Genomic DNA, 26,626 nt, shown 5'->3' with positions numbered 1-26,626 from the left:
GGAGACTCCGTCTCTACAAAATTTTTTTAAAAGAATTAGCTGGACTTGTTGGCATGCATCTGTAGTCCCAGCTACTTGGCGGCTGAGGCAGGAAGATCACTTGAGCCCAGGAGTTTGAGACCAGTCTGGGCAACATAGGAAAACCTTGTCTCTACAAAAATAGTAATAATAATAATAATAATAATTAATAAATAAATAAATAATTAACCAGGCATAATGCAGTGCACTAACACTTATTCCACACTCAAGAAATGCTCTTTCCTACCTCCTCTCTCTTCTTCCCCTTAAAGGGGTCCTTCCAAGAGTATTGGGAGGCAGGAGTCTAAAGGTCAAGGGCACTGTGGAGTGGATGGGGGAGAAACCACTGAGTTTATAAAGCGGGTTGTTATTTTTTCATTCTTTGCCTCGTGTCCTTTCCCCTACTTCCCTCTTTTGAGGATAATTAAAATGCAAGCTGGCACTCCCTTGGAGGGACAGCTGAAGATTTAATTGCCCCAAGAAAAATTTTCCAGCAAAAGGTCCTGTGGTAATGGCAGCTCTCGGCCTGGCTGCCCAAGTGCCTTTGCATCTGGCACAAAACATTAGTGATAATGCATTAATCTGCATGCGCACAGGGTCCATTTACTGGCATGGGGGGAGCCATGGCAGAATCAAGCCCACAGCCTTAGTCAGGCTGCAGCCTTCTTGCCATTAAACTCTCACCCGACCTCATTCTAGAGACAGGTCTGTGGCCCAGATCCATGCGACCGGCTGCCGCACCATCTGACCTTGCCCAGAGAGGGCCTGCGGGAACAGAAGGCCCAGGTTGGTAGAAACGGCACCTTCTACCATGAGGGCTTGGCCTGTTGTCACTGAAGCAGAGCCAGGAGGACAAGTCTGTTGAGAGGCTGAGCCCTGCAAGCTCCCAAAGTTGAGCCACTGACCAGCCACACTAGGGTTGTGCAATTTGAGAGTAGACAGATTTTTTGCAATCTTTTATCCTGTTTTCTAAGTATAGCCCCAGTTTCTCTAGGAGAGGAACCAAAGGCTCAGACAAGGGTCATTGGCTTCTTGCCTGTTGGGGATCGTGCGTCATTTTTTTAAAAAGGTGATTGCCCTGAACCCAGGATCATGATGAAAGGCAGAGAAACTCAGTGGGAAAAGTCAGATGTACTGAAGTTTGCTTCTAGTTCCAAACCTGCCGGCCAGGGACTCTCAGTTCTCCTAAGATGCCAAGCAGACTCCAACTTTTATGCTCTTCTTTCTCCCCTTTTGCTCTCTTCCCTCCCTCCCTCTCTGCCTTCCTTTCTTCCTTCCCACCCATCCACCCATCCATGCTCTCCTGCATCAATCCAGCCACCCATTCAAACTCCCTCCTTCCCATCCATCTATCCTCTCGTCCTCCTTCTTCTCATCACTCCATACATCCTCCCATTCCTCTAATATTTGTTGGGTGCCTCCTATGGGCTTAGCATAAGAGTTACATTGATGAGTGCAGCAACTAGGGCGGTAGAGGAGAGGGATATTAATCACGTAATCACAGGGCCAATTTATAGTTACAAATCGTGATGAGGGCTACAAAGAAGTGCTGGACATGGTTACTATGGAAGTGTTTGACAAGGGAACTTAGCCCAGCCTCTGGATTGGAGGACCAGCAGGAAAGATCCAGGGAGTGTTGCAGGCAGAGGGAGTAGCTCATGCAGGGGTCCTGTAGTTCATTTTAGAAACTGGCAGGAAGCTGGTGCTGCCAGTGCAGGGAGTGATGGAGAGAGTGGTGTGAATCGGGCTGGAGAGCTCAGTAGGGGCCAGTGCACACAGGGAAGGCTGGTCTCTGCCAGGCGCTGGCTCCTTGGAACTCCTTTGCACTGGCTCCTTTGCACTGATCTGGCTTCTTACTTATTTTTTAGATCTCAGTTCAGGGATTTCCTCTTCAAGAAGTCTTTTCTGCCCTGTGCAGGCTGAATGAAGCCAGTATATTTTCCTTTAATAAGACAAAGTATCCCAAATTTGGAAATAAGGCAAAATAAGACAGTGCTTCATTTCGTTGCCACACTGGGGCATGGTTTAAAAGCCCCACTGAAGGATTAGTTAGTTCTGTAGAAGAATATACCTGAGTTTGTTTTTCGTATTTGATTAAGGCCCAGATTGGGGCTGATTTGCAGACTTCTGTCTGGCGGGGGTGCAAATGGCTTCTGTCTGGCAGAAAAAAATAGCTCCAAAGATATGGCCTTGTTGCCTTGTAGAACATTAACCAGATTGATCTCTAACTTGAAAATGTTATTCTCACCTTCCTTTTTCAAAGCCTCTAAATGCCCATTTACTCTTGGAACCAGCTCTTGCCCCCCTGCTGGCTCACTCATTAGTGTGTTAATTCTGCACTTGTATGTCATGTTTGTCACGCCCTTCTCAGCAGCACTCATCCCGGCACTGGGATTGCCAGTGGCTCGGGCTCCCTCATATATGAGCTCATATGGGTGTGGTCCATTTTTGGTCAACATTGTGTCCTCAGAATTTTGCACAGGGCCAGGTTCCAATAGGAGCTTGAGAAATAATTACTGGTTGAAAGATCTTGAACTTATTAACTCTCCACCTCTCTAAGCCTCAATTTTCTTCTCTGTGAAATTGACATTCCATTTGTAAAGAATGTGAAGTTTCCATGAAATAAAGAATTCGAGTGTCCAGAGTCCAGTGTGGCACACGGTGGGCTTTAGTCTCCCTTATCCTAGGGGCTGAATCCCAAAGGTAGAATGTGAAGTTCTGGTTTCAGAGCTCATGTCTGGTTGAGAGGACACCGAGTCACTGGAGGAATGACTCATGTTGGGGTTAGGGAAGTCAAAGGAGTTGCTATCTAGTATTTCTCGGGAGAAGAAGATCAGCCTGGCCAGGGAGTCCAGTAGGGGCTGGGGAGGAGCAGGAAATGTTCTTGAACAGGTCAGGTGGTGGTGTAAGGCAGAGGACTCCAAACCCAAGCTGGGGTGTTGGACCCCATCCCCCAAAGGTTGGTAAGAGAGACCTATCTCAGGCTAATGAGAAAGAGAGGGACTTGATAAAATTATTTGTCAGAAGAGAAGACCCACCATTGCAGAGCTGCTGTAATAACCTGGCCTGACATGTGAGTGTGTGGGTGTCAACGTGAGTGTGAATGTGAGCGTGTGTTTGTGTGCATATGTCGACTGCTGTCTGCACCACACTGCTGCAAAGAGTCTTAAATCTACTTTCTCATCGAATCCTCACCAGAACCCTAGGACGTGAAGGCTGCTACTATCCCTGTTTCACAGATGACAAAGCAGAGGCTCAGTGGTGAATCTGTTTGCCCAAGGTCACAGGGCAAGGACTCCGGGGTGAGGTTGTATCCAATTCCCATGGGTGGAGGAGGAAAAGTGATGGAGGGAATTTCAGGAGATGAAGTGATGACAGATAATGGCTTATCCTTGTAGGCATCCTTAATCTTTGTGCTGTTTGACATCTTTTCTTTCACTGTTTTGTGTGCTATTTTGATCACAGGGATGTTCATCTTTCAAATGAACTCAGCCACACTCCTTGGGCCTCTCACTGGGGCCAGGCCCTGGGCTGGGTTCGGGGACCAAAGATAAGGTGTTGACACTAACTTTGAAAAACAGATTGGGGCAGGCATCAAAGGTTGAGGGGGGCAGGGCAGGCGCATCCATCTTTTAAAAAATTCAAGGTATAACATATACAGGGAAATGCACCCATCTTAAATGTGCAGCTGGGAGACTTTTTACGTATGCAACCCCCAGATAACCATGACTCGGGAAGATGTAGAGTATGTGCCACCCCAGGCTTCTCCTTGTCCTCCCTCCAAGGGCAGTCACTCTTCTGATCTCTGTTGCCAAGGTTTTGCCTGTTTTTGAACATCAGGAGCACATCTTCTTAAAAAGCATCTTCAATGTCATGATCTTGTATTCAGAAAAGAAACCAAGAACCTGGTCAGGCACAGTGAAGAGGGTGGTGAAGCGGGTGGTGTTGGGGATCCCAGCAGTGGCAGGCTCAAGGGTGCCTTGGCTGGCTGGTGAGCAGGCAGGTAGCCATACCACCCTGACATTCTAACACTTTGGTGGTGAGATGATGTGGTGTTTCCTGGCTACTGACAGTGTCCAGTGTATCCTGAACATTATCTATGCCCCCCACTTTCTCTCCAGCAGCCCCAATCCCCATTATATGCCCATTCAGTGCTGGACTGGACCATACCCACAGTGGCGTCGCTTCCTGGATGGTGACCTTGGAGCAAAATGCTTAATCTCTGTGTTTCCATTTCTTTCTTAAATGGGGGATAATCATAGTACTTAACTCATAGGTGTGTTAAGAGAATAAAGTGAATTAATTTTAATAAATACCTGCCCAGAGTTTAGGAGAGTGTCTAATATGTAGTATGTGCTTATGCCAAAATTCAATAAACTTTCATCAAAACTTGGCTGTTGGAAATGTGCTAGAAGATGCATGGGCTTTTACAGTTGGGCATTCGAATCTCGGGGTTGGGGGTTGGTGGAGATTTTCCTGATTATCACGTAAAATGGGTAGAGGCGGAGGACTCTGGCCTGGTCCTCATGGAGGAAGGGAGTCTTAACATTCTCCTTTGCACCAGGAGGAACCCCAAGGAGGTGCCTGATAAATGCCAAATGCTTGATTGATTTCCTGGCGGGCTGGACAAGGGCCACTTAGCTCCCATCAACTTTCATTTTGCTTGCCAACCTCCAGCCCTGGAGATTTGGCTGTGGAGAAGCAAGGCCCAGGTGCTGCCTAAAAATACACCCCCCAAGTCTCCTTGCCCGGACACGCAGTCCATCATCCCCCACCTTCCCAGAGAATGGAAGGCATTTCCCCACCCACTCGGCCTGGATTCATGCCTTGAACACCCCATTCCTGCAAGCAGTGCACATATTTCATGGGTTGCTCCCAGAGGGAGGTGGAAAGCTGAACTCAGGCCACAGGCCAGGAAACTGCTGAGCTGTCTGTTACAGCCAAGGTCCTGGCCTGAGAGAAGGGTGACCTCTCTGAGCCCTGCAGGCAGCTCCTTGTTTCAGGTGGTCTCTGATCACATGGACCAGGCCAAGGGTGTAGGGATGATCCCCAGTGGGCTTGTGGATCTGAGTTCAAGTCTCAACTTGACTAAAGACTCATTGCGTGAGACTGGTCATGTCACATGCACTTCCAGAACCTTATCTTTCCTTCTTTGCAAAATGGGCACAACCAGAGCGATCTGATAGTCATGAGAATTAAATGAGGCAGTAAGTACAGTGTGGGGAAGAGTCAGATTCCCTGGCTTCAAACTGCTCTGCCATGGGACATTGGAGAAATGACTTCTCCGTGTCTCAGTTTCCTCACCTGTAAAGCACAGAGAACAAGAGTCCCTCCCTCATGTGGCAGTTGGGAGAATGAAATGGGTTATAACTGTGAAGCACTTGGCACCACACTTGTCATAGCTGTTATTAGCTATCATAGTGGTTAATTTTACAGTCAGTGCTCAATACATGATGTACTGATTATTAACCCAGTGGCTAAGCATCAGGCGCTGCAGTCATCCAGTTGGAATTGGAGGCTCAGTAACATCGCTCATTAGCTCTGTGACCTTGTATAAGTTACACCCCCTCTCTGTGTCATCTATAAAATAGAGTCAGTAACATGATTGCCCTTGAGTCACAAGGTTTAAGAATTCATCAAAGTGTTGACACATAGTAACCACTAAATATTAACATATTTATGCCTTAACTTTATTACATAATTAGCACTAATATCATTAATGATCTAATGGAGGGAGAGAAAGGAAACTAACATTTATTGAGCACCCACTATAAACCAGCACTTGACATCAGTCATCTGGCAAGGATATTACAGGACAAGCATTAGATTTCTGCATTTGGTGGGGAAGGAAAGTGAGGCCCCAGGACGGGGAGCCAGGTGTCCAAGATCCCATCAGTGGTAAGAGGCCACGAGACTCAGCTATGCAGGGTCAGGGCAGGAAGGAAAGACACAAGCCTCAGTGATGGCCTGCCCAGTGCCAAGCATGGGCTCAGTGCTCCCAACCTCTTTGAATCCGCACAGTCACCCTGGCAGGGACTATTCCTGCCCCACTGTGCAGATGTGGGGCCCAAGTCTCAAAGAGGTGCTGTTTGAATTCCCATAGCTACAAAGCAGCAGAGCCGAGATCCAAACTCAGTTGTCTGTATGGAATTTTATCTCAACCTTACACTGGCTCCTTCTGAGCCAGGGGAAACCAAAATTGTATGTCTCTAAAACCTAAGTGAGGAGCTCAAATGCTGTAGGTTGTTTCCAAACCCTGGGGTCCATTCAATCCTCTTCCAGGCCTTGGCAGGAGGGCGGGCAGCCCCCGAGGCGGCCCCGGGACACACTCACAAAGACAAGAATACTGAACACCGGAAGGACTCATTATTACCCAGAAATCTTTATTACAAAAATATTTTGCAAGCCAAAAAGTTTAAGTTGCAACTATATACAAAATGGGGCCTGTTTCCTTCCCAGCAGTCTTAAAATAAACTCCTGAAACCATGCTCCTTCCGCAGGGCTGGTTCGACCTCTTCCTTTTCCTGGGGTTCAATACACAAGGTATGTGGAATCTCCAGGTTGCCAGGCTAAAGCTAAAGCTATACATCTTCCTTGGCCTTATTCCCTTATTTCCCCCTCCAAGAATTAAAATAAAATGAAAATGGCACCAAGAAAACATTCTTTTAAAATACTGAAAGTGTGTGTGTGCATGCGTGTGCACACGTATGTGCTATCTCTGGGTAGAAGAGAGGGAGACGAAGGTTTACAAGCCAATCTTTTGGAATTTGGAACTAGCCCAAGCCAGGTGGCTGGGCCACTGTGGCTCCCAGATGCCACACGGGAGCTCTGGCCAAAGCTGTCCACATGGTCTGTTGGCTCAGCTAATTCCTGGATGCCATCATTGAAATCACCAAGTGACCAGGCCCCAGAGAGCTGGGTCTGTGCTGAGCTCCTGCAGTTCCACCTGTAGGACCTTCAGAAATGGGCAGGATGGCTCAGCTTCTCACTTTTACAGCCTGAGCCAGAAATCCCTTGGGCATCCCAAGGCCAGGAGTCATGAACATTAGCATCTCAACTCTTAAGAGTTATAGTGAAGACCGAATACTGGGTCACCCCTCTGGCCAACCTTCTGGGACAGAGTGGGAATCAGCCCAAGCTTCACAGCTGTACCACCCCGCTGGCTGTCTTCAATTTATTCCAGTTTGATCCCAGTAGGGTTTGAGCACAGAAATGGAAGATTTCTTCTTCAAGGATCAGCTTGGAAAGCCGGGATGGGGGTGGACACTAAAGGGGTAGGATAGACGGCCAGGGCCACTCTCCCTACCCTTTACTATGTGTTCCTAAAGTGCTTATGAGAGGTGGTGGGGAGGGGTGTCATCTTCACTATCCCCACTTTACGGATGAGCAGACTGAGGCGTTAGGTCTCGACAAGACTGCACTGTCAAGAGGCAGCCCTCAGCAGGCTGGACTTACCACGGCGGGGTCACAGAAGGCTGCAGTACCAGCCGCGTGGCTCGGCTGAGAACTTGGCCAAGTCAGTCCCAGTCAGAAGGCTAAGTGTCTCCAGGGAGCAGCTGACCTGATCCTTCTTGCCCGTTCTTGGGGTTCTGGGACTTGGAGGAACTCAGTCTTTGCTGTAAGAAAATCCCTCCAGGACAACAAACTGTTAAACCTCAGACTTCACAAGACCCAACCATGGACTTCAACACATGACAGAGAGCCAAGATCACGTTGCTGTTGTTTTAAGAAAAAAACAAAACAAAACATCACAGATCAAGTTTTCTAACACCTCAGTTTCAAGATTGCACGTTTCACATTTCTCAGTAATTTACAGGCGTCCACAGCGAGATGTTGCTTAGTGCTAGCTGGAGGGGCAAGCTCAGGTCTAGAAGGGAGAGATGGGTCTGGGTGGAGCAACGCAGTTGGGCCCCAGGGAGTCTTGGAGAGACCCAAGGAAGCGGAGGGTTTTGTCTCCAGTCCTTTGGGAGGGGTCCTTTCCTCCTCCAGGACTCATGGCTCTTTAGCCTAGGGATGGGGGAGGCCAGGACTGTTGGCAGCAACCTCACCAAGTCTGGATATGGGTTCCAGAGTTTTTTTTTCCAGCTTTTCCATGGAAGGGGCAGTTTGATCTAAAGGGGAAATCTTCCCCACTTAAGCCCCAGTTGGGTGGGGGTGGTGGTGGTGGTGGTCAGGGGGCCACCCTGGAAGCTCAGGCTTCGGAGCATCGGGGAGGCAGTCAAGGGTCTTCGAGACCCACGTGGTGATGGACGGAGGCACAAGAGTTCTTGGACCCCAGGCAGTTCTGGCCACTTCCCAGGTCGGTTCCCTGGCTGGTTTGGCACCATCAGCCTCCAGGTGTGTGGCAATGTAGGGGGAGGGGGCCGTGGCTGCCCAGGAAGTGCTGGAGAGCCAAGGAGGGGTGGGGAGAGAAGAGCCACCCTGGCCCCTGGGTCCCAGAGCCTGCACCGCCCCAGCCCTCTGGGAACTGGGTTGGCTGTGCTTATCACGGCGGCTCCCTGTGGGACAAGAAAGCGCGTGGAGATGGGTGCTAGAGCAAACCACGGTCCCATTCACTTCCTCGGGACCTGGACGCTGGCATACTCTGAGAAGGATGGCTCGGGCTTGGGGGCCGGCTGCTTGGGGGTTCGGTTGAGGTGGACCATGTCCAGGTCAGCGTAGGTGAGGGTGTCCTCCGATGCGGGCTGCGGGCTGGTCTGAATACTGGCATACTCTGTGTGGTTGTTGGGCTCCGCGGCCCGGGGAGCAGGCTTCTTCCCCTTGGGCAGGTTCAGGTCTGCATATGTGATATCATTTGTGTCCTGGATTTAAAATACCCAAAGAGAAACTCATGAGAAGGTCATTCTAGAGGCCCTGGCCCACTCACTCAAACTAAATACCAAGTCTGGATGCTTCTGTGTCCTCTCGGCCCACACTGGCTCAGCCATAAGTCATGTTCCCCTCATCTCTTGCCAATGTTACTTGCCTCCAGCCTTGCCCCTTCCCATCCACCCTCCTCCTCACCCTGCCTGAAGGGTCTTTCTGACCCACACAGTGTGGTCCCCTCACAGCCCCGCCTCAGTGTCACCTCCTCCCGCTCCTGCCTCCTCCCAACCTGAACCACCTGCAGTCTTTGCCCATTTCTCATGTTCCTGCCTCTGCTGAGGGTATCTGTCCTGCTTCCCCTTGTAACAAATCCCAATCCACCCTGTAAATTTCAGATGAAGCATGGCTCATCCTAAGACCCTTCCTGGCCCTCCCCTTTCCTGGCAGGGTCTAGGTTCCTTCTTTGTGCTTCCTCAGCCCATGTTTGTTTTCCATCACAGGACCCACCACCCAGGACCGTGTCTGTTTGGGGGCCTGAGTAGGTGCTGATGGTGATGTGTGTGGGGACATTCATTAATGTATGCATTTATTCCACAAATATTCACTGGGCATTTGTTATGATTCAAAAACCAAGGCTGGCACAGAAGAAGTCTGATTCATACTGAATGAATAGGATGGCAATCATTTCAACTTCACTCAGGGCAAAGCTGGAGACAGGGAGACAGAGAACAGGGGCAGTGTAAGAATGAGATCTCCAGTTAGCAAAGCGGGAAACGTTCTGGAGTCAGAAAGCCTGAGTTTGAATCCTGGTTCTAGCTCAGGGATTTTGAGCAATTCACTTAACCTCTCTGGGTCTCAGTTTCTCCATCTGTAAAGAGGGGATGATAATAGCGTCTACTGCCAGGGTTGCTGTGAGAATGGAATGAGATTATCCAGGTAAAGCATTTAGAAAAGAGCCTGGTACATACTGAGCATCTGTCTTCAATAAATGTTCGCAATCATTAACCACCTAGCAAACTTGGATACCTCCGATGTGCTAATCCTATCAACCTGCCACTGCCGCCTCAAAATCGCCCATTATGAATGATAAACTTTGCTCCCTCTGTGACTGGCCCCTGCGTGATAGAACAGAATAAAGCTACCACCAACCGGCACACCTCCTAGCTGGTGCACGGTAATGGCCGATTTCAGTTCTCAGGGCTTACAAGCAGCACACAACCACACAGATCACCCATCCACTCTTACCACAACCTACTTGGGAAGGATTATCTATTCCACTTTACAGCTGAAGACACTGAGACCAAGGGAGGTTAAATAAAGTGGACAAAGTTGTCCAGCTGGCAAAGAACCAAAGTGTGTTGGACTCTGCGGCTGTGCTCTTAGCGCACAGCTCCTGTCCTGAGCCCTGCGTGCTCTCATTTACTTCTGTCTGGGAAATCCACGTTGATAGCATGCAACTCCCTCCCTGGCCAGGGCTGGCACCTAGCACTGGAATCGCAGGCACTCTGCCAGTTGGGCCGTGACTGTCTGGCTGTCCAGTGCGCGGCACATAGTGGGTGCCCGGTAAGTCTCTGCTGATGTGAATTTCGTGCAGGTGTCCATGACCCGTTTTTCCACCATCATTTTTTTCCCCCAGAAGATTCCAGGAGGAAGTCCAGAAGTAGAATGACAGGGGAGAAGGTCTCCCTCTCTCATGACTGGAAATGGTTTTGTTTTTCCTAATTACTACCCAAGCTCATGTCCGGGGCTGCCGGGGGACCCCATAGGTCACAAGGGCAGGGCCAAGGCATTTTGGTCTACAAATGCTGTGCCTTTCACCAGCCCGACAACAGATTACATCTAAAAAGATGACAACTGCCTTGGAAATGTCAAGGACAGCTGGCGCACTCTCGTTCCGGGTTCAGAGCAGGACCTGTCTGTTACAAGATGCTGAGAAGCCCTCTGCCTTCAAGGTCTGACAGCGTCAGCCGGTGATAAGCAGGGCTAGGTTTCTCAGAAACCATGTTGCCTGCAAAATCATCTCAGCAATGTTGACCAGACACCTCCAACTTGAGCGAGTGTGCCCTTGTGTGAGGTAATTAATGACATGGGGTCTTTCCATCAGCAAAGGTGGGAGAGGCCCTGGCAGGCTGGCTGTGCAGTTACAGCATAGAAAAGCCTGGCTGTGAGGAGGAGTGGGCAGTGAGCTGGGAGTGGCGCTCCTGGTAGAGGGATGGGTCTGGGCAAATGCACAGAGGTGGGAAGGCACAATCCACACTAAGGGAGCTGCAGCCTGACTCCAGGGCAGCATTTTATAGGACGGATTGTGAATGGTACCCCTGGGGAGTTGTGCAATGGGTAGCACTGAGTCAGGAGGCTGCAACAGCCACTGTTGGCTGCAGCAGAGAGAAGGAATATGCACAGGACATGGGGAAAGCTAGGAATGTAAGATCCTCCACCCTCCACCCCACAGGGAGTCTTAATTTAGAACCAGATCTGCAATTCCGGTTGATGTGAAGCAACCATGCCATGGAGTTTCCCAGGAAGGGCATCTCACCAAGGATTGTACCTGGGTTATTTCTCTGGCATTCTTCTCAGGCTCATGCAACCTAAAAAGGAAAGAGACACACAGATAAAAATACCCTCACTATCTAAAGTGCTCATGCAAATTGATAAGAATAACATTTAGGCTCTACTTTCTATATGGGTTGAGGACATGGATGAAGGACTTATAATAGAAACACAACTGCACATCAAATGTTTGGACAAAGGGGTCAATCTCACGAAAAAGGAATTGTAAACAATGCACTATCATTTTTTTTTTAACCTACTCTATTGGCAAGGATCTTTAAAAATTATAATACTTGGTGCTGGGGAAGCTATGGTGAAATGAACTGGAGCTTGCATACGTCGCTGGTGGGAGAGGCAAACCAGTACAGCCCTTTTGGGAAGCAGCTGGCAAAATCAAGAGCTTGGAAGATGTCCTCATCCTTTTGACTCATAATTGCACTTTTTTTGGGGGAATTCAAAATATAGAAAAAGCTTTCAACACAAAGGCATTTGTCAAGGGCGGGATGGGGGAGGAGGTTTATATCTTAGGGTTCTGCCAATTGGGACTGGTTAGGGAAATTAGGATAAATCCACAGATAAAGATTTAAAAGGTTTATGAGGAGGTTTTTTTTAAAGTTACAAATGCTTACATTAAAATGATAAGTGAAAAAGGAAAATTCTCTGTGGGATTATCTCAATTATGAAAAATGTGTGGATAACACTGGAAGGAAACATAGCAAAATGCAAACTGCAGTGGTCTTTGCATGGTATTTTTTTTCTCCTTTTTAGTTTCCCATATTCTCCAAATGTTCTGTATTATAAACATCTATGTATCATCATTAAAGAAGAAAAGAAAAAGACCAAGATGTCCAAGTTAATCAAAGAAGTTGTTCGTGCACTTGCTTCTGTAATTGGAGGCCACGGCTTGACTCACTGGAGGGTCACGGTCAAGGTGATGAGCACAACCAGAGCCACTGGCTTGGCAGAAGTTGTGTAAATTCTCAAGCCGGCAACCCCGGGGATGTTAGCATGGATAATGTCAGAAATGAGCAGTGGGGCTTGGCAGCAGGGTTATTAATGGATTTGGCATGAGTGCTTGGCTCCGAAAGCAGTTCTGAAACATGACAAGCCCCACGTGGCCACAGAAAGAACCCTCCAGGAGCAGGGCCATGTCCGCTGGGGAAGATCACACAGATCTGTCCCCACCCTACTGGCCTCCAGCCTTCCTGGAGCTCCCCGCTGGCTGGCTGGTTCAAGTCCAACTTATCGCCCTGCTCAGAGTCCCACGTGGCCTGGTGTGCTGCCTCCAGGCTAATTCACTGCCCTGTCCTCATGTACCCACTCATCTACCCACCAAATATTTCAGGGGGGGTGCATTTGATGTTATGTACTTCATGCTTATAGCAGCATGAAGGACCCCCTTGATCATTTTTCTTCTTGGCTAACTTTCGTGTCTCCTTCAAGACTCAACTATGGTGTCACCTTGTGATGGCTCTGCCGACGGTGCTGGGCTGGCTGGGCTGCCCCTCCGTGACAATCTCAGATCTCCTGTCTATCTGCATATCTGGTTTCTATTGCTGTCTGCCTGCCTGCCATGCTTCCTCACCACCATGTGCTCAAAAACAGTGCTCAAAAACAGTGACCATGTGCTCAAAAACAGTGACTTGGAATGAATGCCAGTCAGGCTGCCCCAGGGCCTTTGCATGCTTTGGGCTGCTGCCTCTTCATCTGCTTCAATCCTTTTCTTCCTTCAGATGCTATTTTAAACAGTCTTGTCTTGGAGAAATGTTAACTGAACCCCCAAACTCCATTCTCAAAACACTGTGTTCTTCTCTTTCAAAGCAATTTCAGACTACAACCAATTACCCATTTCCCCATATTTGTCTCTCCCCTGGATTTTCCTATTTTAGTGAATAGCTCTACCATTGCTCATCTTGTGCTCAGGCTGGAGAAGTAGGAGTCAGCCCTGATTCTTCTCTCTCTTCCTTTACAGCTCTCGTCTAATCCAACCTAGGACTGGTCGGCTCCACCTCCAAAATATCCATCAAAGCCAGCCACCCCATCCTCTCCACCATCCTAACACCCCTGATTCCTGAAGAACCTCCTCCTTGATCTCCCCACCTCTATTCCTGCTTCCCTGCCCTCCATTCTCCCTATCTCAAATGCATAAGTGATGTCATGCTACTTTTCTGCTCACAATGCTCAAGCCCTCTATAACCACTCCAAGGTGGTCAAGTGACACCAGCTCCAAGGCTCAGCCCGGCCGACTGCTCTAGGCTCCATCCCTCTCCTGCCTCTGCTCCGCTCCAGCTCCTCTGGCCTCCTCTGCGCTCTGTGCATGCATCTGACTGCTCCTGTCTCAGGGTCTTGGCACTGGCTGTTCCCTCTGATTGGTGTAGTCTTGTCCCAGATATTCCCATGGCTGGAGCCTCCTCATCCTTCTAAATGTCACCTTGCAGATAAGCCCTCCCTGCTCACCCAAGACCCTACCTCCTTGATCTGCTCTATCCCTTACCTGGCTTCATTGTATTTAGTCAGCAGCTGCACCACATCCTTTATTAACTTTCCAGCTTGTCTGGTAACCTGTCTCCTCAGCGGACCATCAGTTTCACACAGGGAGGAACCGGGCCAGTCTCATTCACTGCTGAAGCCCCAGCACTAAGAACTGGGCTGACACATCATCAGCAGTCCATATGTATTTGTTGAATGAATGAATGAATGAATGAGTGAGTGAATGAATGAATGAATCTTTCTCACTGGCTCTTAAGTGCCATGAGACCAGGGGTAGGCCTTTTCTCCTCCCCTTTGCAACTCCCAGCTCAAGGCCTGGCACTGAGTTAGGCTCAGTCCAGATGAATAAATGAAAGACTCAGGGAAGCCCTAAATATTCCAAGAATAAATGCAGTGAATGTCTGACAAGTGAATAAATGGCTGATCGAATGAACCCTAGTGCCCAATTAAGGGAGCAGAGAGACACGTTTTTCTCTCGTCTGAGCTGGGGAAGATTACAGACAATGTTCTGTCTGTACATTCCTAACCCAGGGAGTTAGAGAGAGCCAATCCCTCCACCAGCCCTGCAACCTGAAGAACCCTTTGAGCTCAAAGTGGCAGCCTCCCGGCTTGCAGCCTCCCTGAGGTGCTCGGCTGTTACTCACACCAATGTCCTCTGGAAAGTGTCTGATCCCAGCAAACCAAAGCCGAAGCCAGCTGAGGCATGGGGAACCACCATTAGCACTCACTAGCTATTGCTTTGGTTTAAAGAGATGAAAGGGAGCAAGTGATCTCATGGCTCCCTTGGTAGGCTCACACTGGAAAAATAAAAAACAGGCAGAAAACGGTTGGTTTCTCTGGGGAAGAAGAAATAGACAGCAAGAAGCATGGGAACAGTCATGAAGGCACCAGCTTTCGTGCAAGAGATGTCAAGGCTGAAGTCATCATTCTGGTGCTTCCTAGCCGCAGGACCTCGGGAATGTCATGACTTCTCTGGGCCTCAGTTTCCTCAACCATAGGATAGGGAACAATAAGAACCTGATAGAACAGGGGTTCTCAAAGTGTGGCTTGGGAAGAACAGCATCAGCACCACCTGAGAACTTGTGGAAATAGAGATTCTCCATCAGGGACTTTGAGGGTGGGGCCCAGTAAGCTGTGTTTTAACAAGTCTTTGGGGATTCCGTAACACACTCAAGTTTGAAAACCACTGTTCTATAAAATTGGGATAGTGATAAATCATAGGGTTTCTGCAAGAATTAAAGTCACAATTGGGCTAATATACATAAAGGCATAGACAGTGCCAGGAGCACAATAAGTGCTCAATAAATGGTAGCTGCTAATGATGCCATTATTATTGACAATGTCCTATTCTTCCAGAAACTCATTGTCTAATCAGGGAGGTAAGACAAGTAAAAAATAATGACAACAGGGCGGGGCGCAGGGGCTCACGCCTGTAATTCCAGCACTTTGGAAGGCCGAGGTGGGTGGATCACCTGAGGTCGGGAGTTCAAGACCAGTCTGACCAACAAGGAGAAATCCCGTCTCTATTAAAAATATAAAATTAGCTGGGTGTGGTGGTGCATGCCTATAATCCCAGCTACTCAGGAAGCTGAGGCAGGAGAATCATCTGAACCCAGGAAGCAGAGGTTGCAGTGAGCCGAGATTGTACCATTGCACTCCAGCCTGGGCAACAAGAGCAAAACTCTGTCTCAAAAAAAATAAAATAAAATAAAAAAATAATAACAACAAAAACAAAAAAGAGAGATCCTTCTAGATGGGGCTGTGTAGTCACTAGGAAGCAGTATTTTAGGGATTCAGAGAAGGCAGAGTGGGAAGTGCTACAGTGGTTTAGGATGGCATTCATTCACTCATTCATTCATCCACTCACTCATTCATCCATTCATTCATTCAGTCACTCATCCATTCATTCACTCATTCATTCATTCATTTGTTCATTCAATAAACCTTTACTAAGCACCTATCCCATTCCAGGCATGGTGCCAAGTTTAGCAGCTATTTGCAGTGAACCTCAGGGACATGGGCCCTGGCTTCAAGGAGTGGGTTATGAAATGGGACAGGTGCAGAGACACCTTGAACACACTGGGGTGTCCATGCTGGGGCACCAGGAAGGTTCACAGGAAGCCCCCCAACTCTGGAGGATGTCATGCCCTTGCTGACCTCAGGAGGAGCAGGAGGTGACCAGGTGACAGGAGGGGTCCCACTCTAGCTACCATATGGCATAACTCCAGGGGGTGCCATTCACAGAGCCCACTGTGCCTGCCACCCCTGGAGCTGGGGGACCCTGGGTAGTGCATGAGCAGGGGCAGGGAGCACACCTCAGCAGACAGGGCAGTGTGCAAGGGGGAGGAGGAGAGTGAGGGCCCAGCCTGTGGGGGAGGGGAGGAGCACAGTGTGGTTGAGTCATGAAATGTGAGGACAGGGGGTAGAAGGAAGTGAAACTGTTCAAGGCAACTGGACCACAAGGGGCCCAGGAGCCTCAGGGAGGCTGGACTTTATCTGGAGGGACAGAGAGAACCACTGAAGGTCTTTTTGGCAAATGATAGAAATGAGTCTTGCCCTTGGAAGAGTGTCCTAGGTGTGGGAGTGTGACAGGCACAAGCATGACAACAGGAAAACACACGTGCCCGGAAGGCAGTGAAGAGCCTAGTTTTGCTGGAGAGGTGGCTCTGCTTGTTCGGGGGAGGAGAAGGCCAGAAGGTTGGGCAGGGCTCAGACCAGGAGGGTCCCTGTGGAGATCAGAGCAAGAAGCAAGGCTTTATCCCAAGAGTACCTTGGACTCACACTGCTGGGCAGGAGCGGGGCACCCGATGCTTCCCAGAGCCTTCTCCGGCAGAAGAGCTGCTCCTGCTATATGCAACTGCTTTGCCTGGTATTTGCCCCATCACTCCACCCATCACCTGCACCCCCCAACTCAGGATACAGCACTCTGTCGCCCCCAACCTTGAGGTGGTCCTTAACCCTACAGTCAATCTATCAGCAAGTCCTCTTGGGTCTACCTTCAAAATATATCTAGAATCTGAGCATTTCTCAGCCGATCCCACCACTTTGGTCCAGTTCACCATCTTTTCCTGCCTGGACCGGGACCGCTACGGTCACCTACACACCCTCACCTCCTGTAGCATGGGCTCCACATGTAGCCAGGTGACAGTTTTAAACCAAAGTCAGATCATGTCCATCCTGTGGTTCTTCATCCCACTGGGGATAAAATCCCGAGTCCTTCTAACACCCACAGGCCCCACTCCAGATCATCATTTCCTATTCTGTAATTCTGGAACCCAGAAAGCTCTAAACAATCGAAAGACTGGCACTATGCAGTTGCTGGCAAAACCTGGTCTGAACCAACACAAAGCTATTTATAGCTTTATTTATCACCCTTAGCGCGGATGTCTACATGGTTCTATGCAGATAGGTTCACATGGCAGATTACGGTGTGCTGCCTCTGCTCTGCTGGGGATGAAGATCAGAGGCCTTCCAAAAAGCCGATAAAGGCTTTTCACAAAATGGTTCATAATAGCTCTTGCTACAGGGGCATCTGCGAAGGACAACAAGATGCCGAGGACCTGCGTCTTCCTGACCTCATCTTCTTCCTCTCCTTCCCTCTGGCCTAGCACACAAGCCTCCTCTCTGGCCCAGCACGCTCCTCTCCATCGTAGCTCACTAGTTTCAGGCACCTGCTTGCATCCCCTTTTCAGAGGCAGTCCCTTCCTCTGCCTAAGACAGCCCCCCACCATTCACCTCCATCCCCTTGCAGGGTAGGAGTTGTCGCCACCTGATAGGACACCATGAATCACTTTATTTCTGCGTTTATGCCTGTTTCTCTCGCTGGCGTCTGAGCCCCGTGAAAGCCTGGGCTGATTCTTATTTACTGCTGTATCACCAGCTGGTCCTGAGCAGGGCTGGCACACAGTAGGGACTCAAGTCACTAAAAATGTGAATCAACAAATTAAAGTGCCATCGGTGACGTAACGTCACCGCCTGAGCCTCTGACCAGGCTGTGAGCTTGCAGAGGGCACAGATTCTATCCGACTCATCCCAGCATTCCAGGGCCACAGCACGCCAAGGTACTCAATAAATATTTACTAAACAAAGGAAAGAGTAAAGTAAACAACTTGGATCTGGGAGGATGCATCCGGTGGCGTGTGCAGGATGTCTGTGAGGACAGAAAGCCCAGGAGGTCTCTGCCCCAGTCCACGTGGAAGTAGACAAGGGTCTCGTCGTCTGGGGAGAGCACGCAAGAAATCAGCGCCTCTGTGCACCAAAATAAAACCCCTCATTTGGGACAATAATTAAAAACAGCATGACCCAGTGCAAGGAGATTACAGAGGAGAGAAAGAGACATGTTGACCAACACATCGGTGAGGTCAGTGGATGTGGATTATGCTTTATAGTCTGGGGGGCTGTGAAACAACCAAATAATAACTTCAAGAGGATCTGGACCAATGATGCACTTACCTTGTAGAGGAAGTGGAGCCCTGGGCTGAAAGACAAAAGAAACAAAAGCCTGTTGTTTAACTAGAAGCACGCTTTTCTTATGTAACTATTTTCTGGCAAAAGGTTTGCCTCTAGGGACATGGAGAGGAAATACTGTAATCACATCCTTGGAACCACAGGAGACCCCCATGCCCACCCAGTGGGCATCCTCTTCCACCAAGGAAGCCTGTGAGGGAGTAAGCTAGATGGTCCTGCTTTTCCACTTGCGGAAGCTGCCAGGAGTCCAAAAGCAGTCTTCAGCCTGGGAGGGGACAACCGCCCTACCTCTGCCTGGGTCTCACCTCCGTTCAACCACAAACCTCAGTGGAGACCCTCCAGTAAGCCTAGTCCCATTCAGTGCCCTTCGTGGCTTGAAAACAGATTCTAGCAGGGCTGCAAATCGGGGATCAAGTGTGAACCCCGGGTCTGCTACCCATTCACTCACTGTGTGACCCTGGGTGGGTCACTTCCTCTCTCTGAGCTTCTATAACTTGCAGGGTTGGGCTGAGCATCCATTTATTTACATGCCACCACTTTCCAAAAAAAGGATCTTGGAAGGAAAGAAAGTGTCCATCTGGTTTAGAGGTTTTAAACCTGTGATATGGGGTAACCCACAGAGAAGCCTCCAGGGTTCAGCAGCCATTTGACTCCCATTTTGCTGTAAAATTGTAATTAAAAGCAACATGCACACCCAAATGCACTCTGCACCGCACTTTAATAGGCTGGAGGCTGCCACAGTGCAAGAATTCTTGCTGCCGGGTTAACGCTTGGTGCCTGGGCAGGTCCTGGATCTTCAGGTGAGGAGTACCTCAGTTGGAAGCTCTGCTCAGCACCGAACGTCTGAGTTCTGAGTGGAGGCTGACAGGTTGCAAAGTGCTGGACACAAGTCATCTCTGGGAATCCAGTGACAGGACACCAGTCACCCCCCTTTTACACCAGAGACTAGGTGACTCCTCAGGGTCACACAGCTGGGTAGTGGTTGAGTTGAAATCAGGACATTTCACTGTGGGCATTGAGAGGCTGGGCAGACCCCACCAGGGCCTAATGAGGGAGAAGGGGGATCTAGTTATGGTGGAGGGAGGTAGCGTGCAGGGTGGTCCTAGACGTGGTCCTTGGGTTTAAATTCTGGCCCCACCACCTCCTGGCTGTGAGGCCCTGAACAAGTTTTATAACTTTCCCACGCCTCAGTCTCCTCATCTGTAAAGTGGGGTTAGTAATGTCACCCATGAGGTCTTCTGCGGTGAAGACTGACTGTTACTACAGGGAAAGCCCTGTGAGCAGTTCCTGGCACATTGGAATTGCTGGGGGATACTAGCCGTCCCTGCCACTGGAGCCTGTGTTTGAGAGCTAGCTCGGCACACAGACCCGCCACTTGGGCTGGGTGCCCTTTACCAGAGCTGCAGCTCTGCAAACTCCATTCCTCCTCTGCAACACCTAAGCCCACAGTAATGAGCTCACACGTGTCAGGAGCCTGGCAAGCTGCCTGGGGCTGAGACTCAGAAAGGATGGCCAGGATTTCACTATCAGCCGCTACGAATGCTTCATCCCATGGGATGGGTTGTCACCTTTGGTGGGGAAGGGACCTGCTTCCCCACCCAAGGAGGAGTCCTCCCTGTGTGGGGCTCTCCAGGAACTTTAGGGAACCCATTGGGTAGGCATCTTGGTGGGACATCTTGCAGATTCTGGAGAAGCAGGGCCTGACTCCAACCCTCCCAGACAGGAGCATGAGGCTTGGCCAGTATCTCAGAGCCAGCCCAGGAGGGAGGGAAACCTGGGAGGTAGAGGTGAAAGAGCTACCGAAGGGATGTGTGATTAGTGTACAGTGCCCATCCAAGCTCAGCTGTGCCAAGCCACAGAAAGGCAGCTCGGGACAGCACTTGTCCCTTTGGAGGTGGTGGGTCACAACCAGCATTTTAAACAGAAAAAAGAATATGACAAAAAAGAAAGTATCAGTTTTAATTTTATATACAAAGGGTGTGTGTATGTGTTGGGTTGAGATGTGAAATGTATTTCTATCTCGTAATAAAAAAAGGTTGCAGAAATACCAGCTTAAAATTGTCATCTACAAGAGTGGGAAAAAGAACATGTATTTATGGCGATTCTAGAATGTGTCAGACCCGTTATTTCACATGGGCTTATTTGGATCTTGTAACTTCTCCAAGACAGGCGTTGCTAAACCCATTTTACAGATGGGGAAACTGAGGCTTCTAGCGGCCAAATTGCTTAGCGGATACAACCAGGGTCTGGAACCCTGGTTTGTCTGACTTCAAAGTCAGAGGCCCTGCCACAGCAACAACCAACCCTCCCAACAACCAACACACACACACAGACACAAGACACACATAACACACGCACACGAACAAGGGGAAGCTGTGCCCTGGGTTTGACCCTGTGCCCTCCTGCTGTGCAGTCAAAGATTATGCACCTTGCCCTGTGAGGGGGCTTTCTAGGCAAGTGGCTCATAGTTCTGGGCTCACATACAATATGGGTAATACTCAGGGCTAACATTTATTGAGCGCTTGTGTGCCAGGTTACTTCCCTAACAGTTTCCATGCAATCACTTGTTAAGTCCTCCCAATCAAATGGTGGCGCTATTATCTCCATTCTCTCTGGCCTCCTGTCCAGGGGCTGGTCATATAAGCTAGATTTGTACCAGGAAAGCAGAAGTCTGCCGGGAGGCTCCTGGGAAAGACAATGTCCTCCCTGAGACAGGTAAGAAGAGTCCCTGCCTCCCCTCTTCCCAGGTTGGCAGCTCCCTTGCTCAGTAGTGGCCTCTTGAGGACATGGGGCCTGGGGCAGTGATGAGCATCTTGTAACCATGAGGAAGAAGCCATGGAGTGACTCACCCAGACTCTAACGTGGTGAGGCCACTGCCCCAGCCCCAGCACCACTACCTCTGGACTTCTTGCTACTGGCAGAAGATGATGTCCTTAACCCAAAACACCTAATGGCGTCTCCCTCTGAGGACAGTCCAGGGACAAACCCTTAGGGAGGAAGAGGGGAATGCACCCACCTTTCTTCTGTCTGATTCGGACGAGGTAGAGGGCTGCCATCAGTAGGGCCACCAGCAAGGTGCACACCACGCCCACCACAATATAGATGTTCCGTTCATTAGTTCCAGTATTCTCTAGGGACCACATGGAATAGAGGCTTCACGTATGCAGATTAAAAACAGAGAAAACCAAACCCACCACAGCATTTCACCACTAAGCAGGCATCATTAGCTGAGAACATCTGGCTGGGCCTTCTCAGATGTCTCGAGTCACATGGGCACACTCACGGGTCTGTACACACTTGCCCACGAGGCTCATCCATGAACAGCACAAAAACCATGCTGAGGTGCCGGGGGGAATATATTTGCCGCTGACAGCTACAGAGGAACCCCTGCTGCAGGATACAGGCAGAAATCTCACTCCTGAGGAACAGAAACGTTCCTTCTCATCTGGAGTGAACCACAGAGCGGTCACGAGGGTACCCCAGATCCACTGGAAACTGAATCAGCAGCTGGAAGAAGGGGCAGTGTGGCTACCAGGGTCTGCACAGCTCAGGGGCTCACCACTGATCTGTGCCTGGCACCTGGGCCGTCACATTGGGCTCAGGAGTTAGCACAGGGGCTCTGAAGCAGGACTCCTGAAATGACAATGGAGGCTTTGCTGCCCAGGGCACAGGTAAGGGGGTTGTAGACTAGAACACAGTGGTTCATCAGGAGCAGGGCTCTAAGCCACAGAAAAGTGCTTTCAAATCAATGCCACTAAGTAGCTGTGTGACCCTGGGGAAGTCAGTTAAACCGCCCTCCAAACCCTGGCTGCTGCTTCTGTTATTGGGGCCAATGGTCATCTCTACCTCATTGGCTAAGTAAGGATTATATAACCAACCAACCAACCAACCAACCAACCAACCAACCAACCAACCAACCAGCTAACCAACTAACTCTTTCATCCTGTTTCACTCAAAAAGCATTTATTGAGTGCCTACTGTGGCCAGGCCCTGAAGCTACAAGGCTGAGCAAGATAATTATGGCCCCTACCACCTGAGACTCAGAGCTGAGAGGTCATGAAGCTCATCCCCTTCAGCACAGCTATGAGCAAGTGGAGGCCCAAAGAGGCACTGACTTGTCCAAGGTCACACAGCAAGTCTGCGACACAGCTGGCATGGAAAGCCACACATCTTGTCTCCCGATGCCCTATACATCCTAGGAAAACCTGGCACTGGCCGATGCCCTACACGTCCCATGAAAACCCAGCATTGGCTGATGCCCTACATGTCCTACGAAAACCCGGCATTGGCCGATGCCCTACACGTCCTATGAAAACCCAGCATTGGCCGATGCCCTACACGTCCTATGAAAACCCGGCATTGGCCGATGTCCTACACGTCCTATGAAAACCCGGCACTGGTGAAACCAAACGGTCACTTTGACACAGCCCCAAGACTCTCTTTTAGAGCTTCCCTGAAGGGTGCATGAAGGACATAAATGGCTTCTATTACTAATCCACGCAAGGGTTCTACTGTGTACAGGGCATCAGCCACATTGATAACAGGTGATGAAATATTCCATGGCTGCATTGAAATGCCAACCAGGTGCCACCATTTGCAAACAGAAGAGATGTACACCAACACCACGTTGCAGGGGCTGAGAAAATGATACCTTGACACCCTCACACTCTCTCAGGGGAGTGACAGCATTATCTCCTCCTTACATGAGTATGCCCTTTGGCCTAAAGTGTTCCTTGGGCAATTACACAGAAATAATCACATGTGGGATGGAACATGTACAAGGATGTTCACTGAAGCACTGACTGTACGTGAGACAAGCTGCAAACACCCTGAATGACTCCACCCCGGCTTCCAGTGGGGCAGGCTCCCAGTTGCAGCCAGGCAGATGAGGCAGAGGCTAGAAAGAGTAGGGAAGAGGGGCTGGGCCAGTGAGGAATGGGGAGCGTGACAACTATCAGGTGAAGAAGGCAAGATGCAGGACGCCATGAACAGATGGGCCCCCTCTCTCCCTCTTTCCTCCTGTGATATAAATCTATGTCAAAAGATCTATCAAGATGTGCATCAAACCCTTACCAGTGGTGACTCTTGGAGTGTGGGATTTGGGGAAATGGAGCTGACATTAAAATTCTACTTTATATTTATAGACTTCTAGATTATTCTATAATAAGCAGGAATTACTACTTTTAACATTTAAAAAACCCACAAAACTAAAAGTTTAAAAGAGCTGGGTCAGCTGAAATAGAGGCCTCACCAGCGGCGGTATTTGAGCCCTGCTCCTTCGGGTGGGCTGAGACCTTCACGGAAAAGCTTTTGTTCACTGCTGGCTGCCCGTCATGCTCCACCTGGCAGGTGAGCTTCACATCATCCCTATGGGCAGACACATTCACCAGGAGCCAGCTCGTCCAGTTATAGGTGCCATCCTTGTTCTCTGGAAGGGCTGAGGCCATTTCTGTCCGGGACACGTTTCCGTTCTCCAACCAGGTCAGCTGTAGTCTCTGGGGGTAGAACTTCGTCACCTGGCAGGTGACATTCACCTGGTTCTCTGCCCTCATGGACTGTTGAGTAACCTCCAAGAAGGGTGGAACTGAAACAGCACAGGGCAGAAGCTGTGACCTTGTGGCACAGACAGATCACAGGGAGGGCTCCATAATGTAGCTCCCACCACCACGGTGAGGGCGTCACCAGGACAGTGCTAGGCAGGCAGCACGTGCTCAGACATTGAGGGTGCTCTTTGCATATGAGTGAAATTACTAAGTACAATGCCCAGCACATAGTAGGTGCTCAAGGACTGGTAGCTCCTACTAGGCTAAGAATGGGTGAAATCTATAAGCACCACCCCTGGCATGCAGTTGGAATGTTACAACTGTAGCAAAATAAAGAAAACCACCAAGCACACAGAGGCTTAGCTCATAGTAGGTGCTCATTAATTGTAGTTGCTATTGGTGAAATAAATGAAACTGCGAGTGCAGTCCTTCGCACCCTGTGGGTGGTCACCTAGCCACTGCCATTAAAATGTTAGTAAGTGACCGGCACATCTAGGGGCATGGGAGGTGGGCAGTTAGGAATTTAGGTTCTAGGCATTTCAAGCCCTGGAGCGAAAGTAGAGTTGGATGGGTGGAGGGTGGTGGGGAACGGGCTTGGCAGCCAGGTGTGGGCTCGGGCTGGGTAAGGGTCTTCTACCTCGGATGGCCTCAGACAAGTTGGCAGTCCCACGAAGAGGGTCCCCCTGCAAGGTGACGTGGGCCACCTCGCAGATGACTTGAGAGTGAACGTCTCTGCGGGTCAGCACCACCCTGGCTGTGCTGCGGATGCTGTAGGACACGCTCTTTCCTTCGGGGTCCACGCTGGTCTGGAAGTCTGAGAGCTCGTTCCCATTTTTGAACCATTTCAGGGTGATGTCTTTGGGAGAGAAGCCGTGGGACTCGCAGGTGAAGCTCACTGTGTGCTCAGGTGTGGCCCTTGCTGTGGGGCCCAATACCACAGGGGCAGAGGGTTTGGCTACAAAAGGAGCATCGATAAACAGGAGACATGACTGAGATGACCATCACTAATGATAAGCGTGTGTCATGTTAAGCACCTTCCGAGACATTATTTTTTACCCTTCCAATAATGTGGAAGGATTAATGAGGGCGGTGTCCTTATTCTCATTTTACAGAGCAGGATGCAAAGGTTGGGAGAGGTGAGGTCAGACAGTGTAGGGGCAGGGCCCAGAGGGAAGTCCAGGCCTGAGTTCAAATTTCTCCACTCCACACAGGGTGATTTCCACCAATTTGGGCACAGGATCAAAATTAACGATCCATCTCATCCTTGGTATTAACTCTTTCTACCCTGCCCCCCCAGAAACAGTGCCAACCCCAGAGACAGCATTTATAGAGGTCAGTACAGGGAGTAAGTAGCAAAGTGGCATCACCCCGACAGCTGGAACCAGGCCGCTCAGCCCATGAGAGGGGCAGCCTGGCACCCCCAGCTCCTTGTCTATAAAATGGGACAGCAGCATTTCTCCTTCCTGGGATGCAGCGAGGATTAAATGAGGCAACAGAAGCAGTTTTGCTTTGGATAAACAGAAGATGCTTCACAAAAATAAGCAAAAACAGATCTAACTTTAACCCAGACTTTATTCATATCCAAAGCTCTCTCTTCAGGTATTTATGAATTTACTTCATATTTTTCATTTTCTCCACAAATATTCCAGCAGGGGCTAATCTGTGCCAAGTGCTACATTTGAAAGGAAGGAATACTTTTCTGAATCTGGGGTCTTCTTTGGGGTCAGCTTTGGATAGATATTAAAGATCACCAAGTGTGGAGAAAGCCAAAGGGGTTAATTTCTTAATTATCAATAATTACACAGACACAGGGCCCCCAAGCAGGCAGAAGCACTTCCTGGGTCCTGAAAGCACACAAATGGCTGAATCAGAACGTGGGCTGTTTCTCCCTGCAGATGGGCCCTAAACGTGTCTCCAAATTGCTAATTATTACCTTGTGCCTCCTAGTGCAGTCACCAGGAAGCACATATCACACATACTTGCATTTGTAAACATTAACTTGCTCCCTAACACCCGTCAAACATTTTGAGGGCACAGTAAGGAGGGTGTCATTTGAAGAAGTCAAGTCATCGAGGCCAGCAGCCTGGATGTCCCCACAGGGCTGAGGGGCTGCAATCAGTTCCCATTTATCCAGGGGTTCTCTGGAGCTGGACACTGGCTGCTCCCTCCATGCCCCTCAGCTTGTTAATCCTCATTCCATCTCTGTGAGGGGATCCTCGTGTGAGCCCCTTTTAGGACGAAGCACAGAGAGGCCCAGGGCCAAAAGTGGATACAAACCCCACCCTGGTAAGATGAGGGAGGTTGAATGCAAGCACAGAGCCTGGTATGTAGCAGGTGCTTAATAAATGACCCCTGTGCCTGTTATCAGGAGGTCTGGTCATTACTGCTTCTGAATCTACACATTTATCCTTTAGGCAGCAGAACAAAGCAGAGCGGAAACACCAAGAAAAGGCTCAAACCCTGCTCCCTGCAGCTCATGACAAACCCAAATGATAAAAGGAGCAGAAACCACCAAGTGAGGATTCTCTCCCCTTTTCTAAACAAGCCCCTCAGGAAACAAGTTTGGCGAATTGGCTTTCAAAACACAAACAAGATCACAGGCGCCTCCCTCCAGAGGAGCCATTTACGGAAGCTGGAAGCATTTTAAAGGAGGGAACAGATTCTTCCGTGACAGCTTGGTGTGTCCAGGCAGGGTGGGTTTTGGGGCCGAACTGGAAGGATTTGCTGGGATTCCGGTGGTTGTTTAAACACAA

General features: G+C 49.6%; 1 protein-coding gene across 4 annotated transcripts in view; it reads right to left on the bottom strand.

The window, feature by feature from the left end:
- Positions 1 to 6,381: 6,381 nt before the first annotated feature.
- Positions 6,382 to 26,626, bottom strand: part of LOC103215732 (tyrosine-protein phosphatase non-receptor type substrate 1) — a 45,978-nt gene continuing 25,733 nt past the window's right edge. For 3 of the 4 annotated variants that reach the window (XM_007962392.3, XM_037994986.2, XM_007962396.3), the window contains exons 4-9: positions 24,511 to 24,828; positions 23,582 to 23,914; positions 21,347 to 21,460; positions 18,316 to 18,340; positions 11,360 to 11,411; positions 6,382 to 8,819 (exon numbers count right to left, since the gene is read on the bottom strand). In XM_007962392.3, coding sequence (XP_007960583.2) covers positions 8,571 to 8,819; positions 11,360 to 11,411; positions 18,316 to 18,340; positions 21,347 to 21,460; positions 23,582 to 23,914; positions 24,511 to 24,828 — 1,091 coding nt within the window. In that variant the 3' untranslated portion in view covers positions 6,382 to 8,570. The remainder of the gene's footprint in view (positions 8,820 to 11,359; positions 11,412 to 18,315; positions 18,341 to 21,346; positions 21,461 to 23,581; positions 23,915 to 24,510; positions 24,829 to 26,626) is intronic. The other variant, XM_007962403.3, reaches the window with a different exon arrangement.

This window comes from Chlorocebus sabaeus, chromosome 2 (genome assembly GCF_047675955.1).
Source record: "Chlorocebus sabaeus isolate Y175 chromosome 2, mChlSab1.0.hap1, whole genome shotgun sequence".
NCBI classification, from domain to species: Eukaryota; Metazoa; Chordata; class Mammalia; order Primates; family Cercopithecidae; genus Chlorocebus; species Chlorocebus sabaeus.
This window is presented reverse-complemented; position numbering and strand designations above follow the sequence as displayed.